The sequence below is a fragment of the Blennius ocellaris genome (assembly GCF_963422515.1).
Source record: "Blennius ocellaris genome assembly, chromosome: 18".
Classification (NCBI taxonomy): Eukaryota; Metazoa; Chordata; class Actinopteri; order Blenniiformes; family Blenniidae; genus Blennius; species Blennius ocellaris.
In genome coordinates this window covers 5,074,856-5,084,126 of record NC_137667.1, presented here as the reverse complement: position 1 = coordinate 5,084,126, position 9,271 = coordinate 5,074,856, and the positions used below count along the sequence as shown (strand labels likewise).

General features: G+C 47.9%; 1 protein-coding gene across 1 annotated transcript; it reads left to right on the top strand.

Moving 5' to 3' along the window:
- The first annotated feature begins 3,845 nt into the window (after nt 1–3,845).
- trib2 (tribbles pseudokinase 2) lies at nt 3,846–9,026 on the top strand. The gene is made up of 3 exons (XM_080513554.1): nt 3,846–4,461; nt 5,707–5,999; nt 8,299–9,026. Exons 1-3 carry the CDS (start codon nt 4,192–4,194, stop codon nt 8,771–8,773), a joined length of 1,038 nt encoding a protein of 345 aa, XP_080369680.1. The 5' UTR covers nt 3,846–4,191; the 3' UTR covers nt 8,774–9,026.
- Nucleotides 9,027–9,271: the final 245 nt, after the last annotated feature.

Here is a 9,271-nt window from a genome sequence, read left to right as displayed (position 1 = left end):
GAAGACTGGGAGCATCGTGATATTATACATGATTATCTCCTTCTCTTCTCTTTTTGTTTTTGCTCTTCTTTCATGCCCTAGAGTCTGAAGCTCTATCTCTGGGTTTCTCAGTAAAATAATACAGGCTTTCGGTCCCACAGAGACATGCTGAGTAGAATGTGGCACATGTGCCCATCTTTTTTTTTTAAATTTTATTCCCTCCACTCGTCTGAAATTGAGGGTAATTTCATCCGATTCACTTTAGGCCTTGAATTTCAAAACAAAACTGAGAATATCTCTGACCTAATTCAGTCCTTTCATAATGACTAAATGTGTTTGTGGCGTTTGCGTCGCATCGAAACTCCACTTACCTTGATTTGATTTTAAGTATATTAAAGCGATCAGTTCCTGCACAAGCATGTATTCAGCGTGAGCAAGAGTTTCGGGACCGTTTCTAAAAACTTCCACTCTTTCTAAACTCCTCTTCTCTTGTCTTACGCTCTCTCCACCTCTCGTCACGTTTCCTTCATCCTCCGTCTCTGCTGCCTCGCTCTCCCTCGCACCATCTCCTCTCACTGTATGATCTCATTTCTCCCATGCCTCTGCCTCCATCGTTCTCCAGCATGATTAAATTTCGACGTGGAAGTTACCCACGGGGTGTGGATGTGACAGCTCTGATTTTTGCCGGTGTCAACATGAGTTAGCTGGCTGTGTTGCTATGTGACGGCAAGGGAAATTGGCTGCATTCTCCATATGAAATCCAAGCAAAAAACCACCAACCCTCATCCGTGTGGGTTTCATGATGCATTCGTGGCAATTTCACTTGATTGCAGCCATTATGAATTACACTACAAAAAATTACTTTCCTCCGGTAGACCTCGGGCCCGACTATCTCACTGAAACCTCAACATTCACTATAAAGTGACCTTAGATCATTTTCTGCTGGGCAACGCCTCCTATTAAGACGTTGGTGAGCAACGCCGCTCTGGGGAGTCAAGAGACGTTCGCCCATCGCTCGTTGACCTCTGTCGTCTTCCAGGACTCATCTCGTTTCAGTGGCGTGCACGTACAAGGGTCTCTCGCCGGAAGGCACTGCCAGGCCGGCCTGCTGTTACTCCTCGGCGTGTAGGCGTGTCTGGAGAGCTGATGAGGCTCCATGGATTTTCTCGAGAGCCGCTCTCCACTGCGAATGAGTCACACAGTGTTATCGGGGAATGGGGGCAAGAGGAATCTGTGGATTATTATTCTGATTCATGCACAGCTGTGGTTTAGGCTTAACAAAATCCACATTTGGGGTTTGAGTGATGGGGGGGGGGGGGGGGGGGGGGGGGTGTAGATGCAGACAGTGGCATACTTTGCTAAACTATGCATGTGTCGCTGTGGTTTTCCAGGTTATGGTGTCCTGCAGCATTTCCATACTTCGGGAGGATGTTTGTATTGTGTTTAGCCGAGTGAGTGTAAAGCAAGAGTGAAGCTATTGTTTGATGAAGAATGTTCCAGCGTTGTAACAAAGAACAAAGTGGGTGGCCCACAAGAGATTATATCGCAGGCAGAACCCAGAAACATACATACACATATATGCGTGAGGAGCTTGTGGGTGCAGCCGCATTCTGCAGACGCGAACCACCATTTCTGAGATGAGAGGCCTCTGTGTGAAAAATGAATTTCCATGTTGCGGGGGCTTATTCAGGCGTAAAGCAAAAAAAAAAAAAAAAAGAAAGAAAAGAAAAGATTTAGAAGTGTGTGTTTGTGTATGCGTGCACGCACTGCTGCCGCTGCTGCTGCTGCCGCCTCACGAGAGGGAGAATAAAGGTTAAATCAAACACTTCCGTTAGTGTCTTGTGTCCAGCTGCAAGCATTCCTCCCACCGCCATGGAGGCCCAGGAGGAATTGCACAATTCTGTTGTCACACCTCTTGGTAATCGAGGAAGAACAATGAATAATGACGATCCCCCCTTTTTCCTCCCTTTGTAATACATTACTGAACAACACAACATGTGCAAGACAGGAATCTGTTACGAGAGATGTCTCAAAAAACCCACAGCTCCGTGCCAGCATTTATTAAAAGCTGTGCTCAAAGATATTTTTTTCTCCACTTGGCACTAAAATCTAACTGGGATTATTATTATATCAAAGCGAATACCTTCCCCTTTACATTTTAAATAAGAGCTTTATCTGCTGATTTATGTTTATGTTATGTTATGTCTGTTAAATCTTAAGTGTGTGACCCTACCGATATTCCATTTTTGTATCATTCATTATAGTCTGTACTATATACGATAATATTTACTATTGAAATGTAGAAATGGGAATTTGCGATAAATAAACACTTAAGTGTATGGCGTCTATGTCTTTCCAAATCTCTCTCTCTCTCTCTCTCCTTGGCATGTTGACACTTGGAGTGATCAAATTGTGAAATAATGCAGTGAAATGCAATCTGTTGTCAAAACAATGTAGGGCAGTAGGGCTCCATCTGATTGGAAAAATGTGTTGAACCCACAGTGCACGGAAACATAATTTATTGCATCTCAGTATTTTTATTATTTTTTTTTTGGATGTGCACATTTAGAAAATTGATATGCAAAGACATTTCGTATATATTGTTCCTGCCCTAATGGCTGCGCATGTATTTGCAATTTTGCACACAAAAAAAACCAAAAAGGGGAATTATTTCACGTCTGAATAAAATCTATTCAGAGGGAAAGAGAGGGAGGGAGAAAGAGAGAGAGGGATCCCCCCTCGCTCTTCCCTTGAATGACATTTCAGGAGGAAACACATTTGTAACACAGCACGTACAGTAGCTATACTCTCTGCCTCCCTCCCTCTCCCCTCATCCAATTTGCCAGCATGCGATGCATTCAGATTCCTGGGGGGGTGAGAGGGGAGAAGGAGGAGTGGAGGGGGGGGGTTAGCCAGCCACTCGACATGGCTCTCACATGACTCCGCCGCATACGAGAACTCCGGCGCGCTCAGCCAATAGGGTTCGGGTCTGGGCGTGACGTCTTCGGGGGCGTGTCTTTCAGTGTACGTGTGTGCATGTGTGGATGTGTGCAGAAGAAGAAGCCCCCTCCTCTTCCCTCCTCCTCCCTCCTCCCTCCTCGGCTGACGGCCGCTCTCTCCTCCGTACAGGCGCAGTGTGTGTGTGCAGTGTGAGCAGCTCGGCTGGCCTCCTCCTCCTCCTCCTCCTCCTGCTGCTGCTGCTGCTGCTGCTGCTGAATGGAACTAGATTCCGAGCCACGTAAGAAGCACAGCGGCACCGCGGGAGAGAGGATGTCCTGCTGAACCCAGGGATTGGCCCGGGAGAGTCGGCCGTCCCTTCCTTCCTCACGTTAAAGCTTCTGTTATTATTTTTTATTTTTTAAACATATATATATTTATACAACAGCAGCAGCAAGTACAAGCCACAGAGAGGGACGCCAGTTTTTTTTTTCTTGTTTCCAGTGGGGATAAAGCGAGAGGACGTCGACACAAAGAGCTCCGGATGGGGTTTTCTCCCGCTGTGCTGGATGACAATCACCGAGGCTGGATGTTGATCCCGGCGGAGGCCGAGCAACTCACCGAGGACTAGTTAGCACCCGAGGCTAACTAGTTAGCTCTGCACCTGCTAGCCAGCATTTTTGTCTGTCAAATTTCGGCTATAAATAATCTTCGGGAAATCTCGTTTTATTTTTTTATTTCGCTCCCCCTCTCTCTTAACCATTCCTCTCTGGTGCCTGGAAGTTATTTCCGACGAATTAGTTTCCGGTTTAATTATATATATATATTTTCCTCTCCAGAAACGTGCCATACCGGCGAGATAAGCTAGCTGCAGGGGGGGAACTCAGCACTTCATTCATTTTATAAGACAACTTTTTTTTTTTGTCAGCCTTTGTTGCTTTTTTTTGGTCTCTGTGTTCATGTGTTTGCAGCTCGCCGGTGCAAACGCTTCTCCCTCGACTCGGAGCTTCAATCCTCTCATTTTACCCCTGAATGGAAAACAAAGGGGGGGCAGATGGACAGTAACGAGTAGCGTTTCTTCTTCTTACTCACTTTTTGTTGTTGTTGTTGTTGCTTGCCCGTTGATTGTCTTAGTTTCTAAAGCTTAACTCGATCCTCCGGAGAATTACTCTTTATTTTTGCAACAAAGTGGTGCCCCCGATCGAAGAGGAGGAATCCCCCACCACCACCACCTCCACCCCCCCCGACTTCGTGGAGTTATCGCACTTATTCCTCATGAACATACAGAGGTCAAATCCTATTAACATTTCACGTTATGGGAGATCGCGGCACAAATCGCACGATTTCGAGGAGTTGTCTTGCCTGAGGACTACAGAGTCGCACCAGAGCTTCAGCCCCAACCTCGGCTCGCCCAGCCCGCCGGAGACCCCGGACTCCTCGCACTGTATCTCCCGCATCGGGGACTACCTGCTGCTGGAGCCGCTGGAGGGAGACCACGTTTTCAGAGCCGCCCACCTGCACAGCGGGGACGAGCTCGTCTGTAAGGTCAGTGGATTTAAGGGTTAAGCAAATGGAAAAATGTACCCCCCCCACCACCACCCTTTTGATTTCAATGCACGTCGTCCCTTAGTTGGTGTTTGCATGCGTTGCCCGTTGCAGCAAGTCCTCCACTTTGTGAATAATTGCTTGGATTGTAAATGGAGAGCCGGCAGTGCAGCCTAATGGAAAAAGTGAATGGGGTTGAGCTTGCGTGGTTCAGATTGCATGATGTAACGTTGACAAAGGAGTGAGTAACCACGCACGCACACACACACACACACACACACACACTCTCTCTCCACCCGCTGCTATTCTGGCTCCTCTCTTTCATACTACACTTTATTCCTCCTTTCTTGCAGGGAACGCAAGTCTTTATCTTTTTTTTTTTTTTTTAGTATCTGGTGGAATGAGAGGAAAAGCACACAGGTTCAGGGAACTTCACAAGTTCAACCAGCTGTTGTGACATTGGCTCCAACATTGACCCACCGCTATCTGCCCATAAAAATAAAGCACTGCTCCCTTTAAGCTGAAGGACAACCTTATGGCCTCTTCTTCCCACTTTTATAGCCCATATTGACTTTGGTGTATTCCTGATTATAAGGCCAATGGGATGCTCCCTGAGGTACATTCCAGCTTTAAGCTGGCTTAAGTGGATTGATGAATTGAGACGATAGTTACACGCACCCTTGGACTCATAAGGCTTGACATATCCAATAACGGTGTGCCTTCTGACTGGAGATAATGTTTTGTCATGGCAATAACAAATGAATGGCCTTTGGCACATCCAATGAGCAAACTGCTATTTGACCTCATCTGCTTTGTGCCGCTTTCAATACAAAGACAATCAATCGGCACTTCCAGGATTGATCATGGCTGTCAAGCCGTGGAGCTCGGGTCACAACTTAAGATCTGGAGACCTGTGGGGCGTATTGACAGGCGAGCAGAGGAGCCCTCTCACCTGGACTGCTTGTGCTGAAAGTCAATGGGGGGGTTACTATGGAAACAAAAGACACTGCAACCCCTGAGCTGCGGAATAATACTTTTGACTAACATGTTTGCCTCTGACAAGAAATCCTGACGATACACGTTTAGCATCAGGCGATTGTGGGGATTTATGGAGGCAATGCAGTCAGGAAATGAAAAAAAAGGACACGAGTGTCCTAATGTGCACTCGCACGTCACACTAAATTCAGCCTCTAATCTGCTCAGATAAAGACTGACGGTGAATGTTTTCCTCTCTTGTGATCGCAGGTGTTTGACATTGGCCGGTACCAGGAGTCGCTGGCGGCCTACTTTGCGCTGGGCCAGCACCAGCACATCAACCAAATCCTGGAGATTTTGCTCGGGGAGACGCGAGCGTACGTGTTCTTCGAGAGAAGCTATGGCGACATGCACTCTTTTGTCCGTACCTGCAAGAAGTTGCGGGAGGACGAAGCCGCCAGGCTCTTCTATCAGATAGCGTCGGCTGTGGCACATTGCCACGATAATGGACTGGTCCTCCGTGACCTGAAACTGAGGAAGTTTGTCTTCAAAAATGAGGACAGGTGAGTTCTGCATCAGTGACACAATTCATTTTTTTTTTTTTTTTTTTTTAATCTTAACCACATTTTCTGCAACATTATAAGTGGCAGTGTTGTGTGTCATATCTCAGCTTACAGCAGGGATAGTGTAAGCTGAGACAATACTAACGGAACATGCACCTCCTTGATGCTGATCAGAATACAGGAAACATAAGCCCTTTGTGTCCCCCCCCAGGTTATTTCGGTGCACTCGGGTCTATTCTTGTATACATTACGTGTGATGCATAAATACAATCTATCTTCAGGAAGTGTGTCGACGTCATCGTCGCGTTAAGAACTCGGAGCCAGATATTTTTCTGAAACGCATTTACAAAGTAGTTACCAGGGTTTGCTTCTGCAGAGGAGATCAATCAAGCTGATCTTCTGCACTTAAGCAATGATGAGCAGGAGAAAACTGTCCAGGTCTATTTAAAGAATGAAGATCTACTGACCCCTAGTGGCAGCATTGCAGAACTACCAGCAATAAAAAAAAAAACCTGGCATCTGTTGCTGCAGTGACTTCAGTTTGTTGAGGATGTAAATATCCTTTTGGATTTTCGAGGATGTTGAATCAGGCTAATAATTACATCCTCTTTCTGGAAGTTGTCACTGACTTGTCTTCGAGTTTGAGCATGAAAGCTTCTCAAGAGCAGCTTCTGTGCAGCTCGCTCTTATCCAACGTCTTGGCACCTCAGTGCCGTCTGTCTGGGAGCATGACGTCAGCTTCTGGCTCCCAACTGTGGAAAAGAGAAGTTGAGCCGCCTTACATATTTAGTCCGGGTCCAATAACCTTCAGTGTCACACCGCGGTGCTCGGAGGCTGCGATGCGAGAGGCCCGCTCCCCTCCTATTAAATGATTGATGTCGGGTGAATTTTAAGAGTGATAGCGCCAGGCAGTATTGGGTCACATTTACTGTAGGGCCTGTCAAGACTCTTCTTACGCCTTTTCAGTCTTGAATCAGTGAACAGGAGAGTACAGAGATATGAGGGCGCAAAACAAAAGCCGCTTTAGAGACGGGGCCACGGAGACCTGCAGGGAGAAGAAAATTAATAAGACCAGACGTAGCATTGTACCTCGGAAGCCCTCCGCTGCATGACTAGGTTTTCTGACCTTCTTTTGTCAGGCGGTTTGTTGGCCCTTTTTGCCCAAACAGTAGCTTGTTTAAAGAGCATCGGTCAGAGGCCAGCCTTTACGGGAAATCCGGCGCAGCCCCTTAAAACGGCCTCATTGATCTCCTCCTTCCACGCCAAGCCTGCAAAAGCACTTCCTGATGAATGCGTGTCGCCTCTGGTGCGGTTTTAAATATAATAAGAACGTGTGCTGCCATTAAATTGGGCTAAGTCTTTCTTATTTTGCCTTGTAGGCCCTCTTAACTGTAATTGCAGGTTTGCACATCCTCAAAACGGGCCGTTTCCCCGGCAGTAGTGAGCTGTATTTAAAATTCACATGGCTCTTCATCTCGCAGAGGAACAATGGGCCTTCGGGCTCAAAGATACAATTGAGCTCCCTTTTATTTGAAAGCGTAGCACATTATTGGAAGCATTGGATTGTGGCTGAGGAAGAGCCGTTGGAAGCCGTCGTGCAGCGCTGAGGAGTGTTGATTCGTCATGTGCTTTTAGTTTGTTTTTGTTTTGTTTTTTTTTGTTTTTTTTACTCGCTCTTGGCGGACGCCGTCTCTTCTGGACGTCACATGCAGATGGCAGCGTTTGCACAAGCCCACAAGTGTCTCTTAGCACTGACACGTAGAAAGTTTTCCTCACACCAGCCTCTCCAGAAACACTTCTGAGCAGCTTGCTACTATTGTCTCACTCACTACTGTATCTGCTGGCTCTGCGATGGGCGGGAGCCATTTGGAGGTGAAAAGGGCACGGCCAAACAAAATCTAGTGTGTGTTTTCTTTTTTTCTTATCGAGCACAAACCCTTCGCCTATATCAGTCTCCCGTAACTGTGTTCCCTTTGAATTGTGTGGGTCTTTGAGATGGCCTGTTTGTACAATGATGCCTCTTGGATTTTCTTTTTTAACTCTAAGTGAAGAGAAATGTCAGACTTAAGCCGAGAGAATTATGCGCTCTACTTCCTCTGATACCCGAAAGCGATGGATTTAAAACACTTAAGATGTCCATCAGAGCAAATTACCCTCACTTGATTGTCTTTCTGCGCCTCGGTTTCTGTTGGTTGACGTGCGGTCTGCAGCCGCCGTAGTGCCAGCAGTCTTGTTTCAGGAGAGTGTGTGTTTTCGTCAAGGGTTCAGTGTGTTTTTTTTTTTTTTTTTTTGCCCGCAGGAGCCTCGTGAAGCTGGAGAGCCTGGAGGACACGTACATCCTGGACGGCCACGACGACTCCCTGTCGGACAAACACGGCTGCCCGGCCTACGTCAGCCCCGAGATCCTCAACGCCAACGGCAGCTATTCAGGGAAGGCGGCCGACGTGTGGAGCCTGGGCGTCATGCTCTACACCATCCTGGTGGGGCGCTACCCCTTCCACGACGTGGAGCCGGGCTCCCTGTTCAGCAAGATCCGCCGGGGCCACTTCAACATCCCCGAGACGCTGTCGCCAAAGGCCAAGTGCCTGATCCGCTCCGTCCTCCGCCGGGAGCCCGCCGAGCGCCTCACCTCCCGGGAGATCCTGGAGCACCCCTGGTTCGCCTCCTCCGGGGCACTGGGGGGCGTCGGGGCGCACGGCCGGGGCGAGCGGGAGCAGGAGCAGACGGTGCCCGAGGTGAACATGGAGGAGGAGCTGGAGCAGTTCTTCAGCTGAGCGAACCACAGCAAGCACAAAAAAAAAAAACCCAACAAAAAAAAAAACCGGACGCCTCCGCCACGGTTCGGCTCGCCGCGCTCCCCCAGCCGAGCCCCGAGAGAAAAGAAAAACAAACACGGTAGTTTAGAAATAAATAGATGAATTTGTCACTCATAATAAAAAGGTGTTTCCATCCTATTTTCCTTTTTCCACCATCATCATGGAAAACCTTGAGCCCGGCATGACAAATGGCATCTATACGTCGGCGGTAGCCCGATCCGGTAGAGATGTGGGGGGGTGGGGTGGGGGGGGGGGGACGCCGCCGTCAGACATGCAAGTTGCAAACGATGTAGCAAATATTCTTTTTTTTTGGGGTGGGGGGGGGGGCGTGTTTGGTTTAATGTGGTGCTCACTGTAGACACACTCGCCATTTTTGACACAACGGAAAGCATGAAGGGACGTCCCAACACGACAAACCACGGAGAAGAACTCAACCTGAACTGACAGACTGCCACA

Excerpts from the sequence above, each read along its gene's own strand:
- trib2 (XM_080513554.1), top strand. The coding sequence starts at position 4,192 with ATGAACATACAGAGGTCAAATCCTATTAACATTTCACGTTATGGGAGA. Across the intron at positions 4,462-5,706 it reads GGGACGAGCTCGTCTGTAAG|GTGTTTGACATTGGCCGGTA; the intron begins GTCAGTGGATTT and ends TTGTGATCGCAG. Across the intron at positions 6,000-8,298 it reads GTCTTCAAAAATGAGGACAG|GAGCCTCGTGAAGCTGGAGA; the intron begins GTGAGTTCTGCA and ends TTTTGCCCGCAG.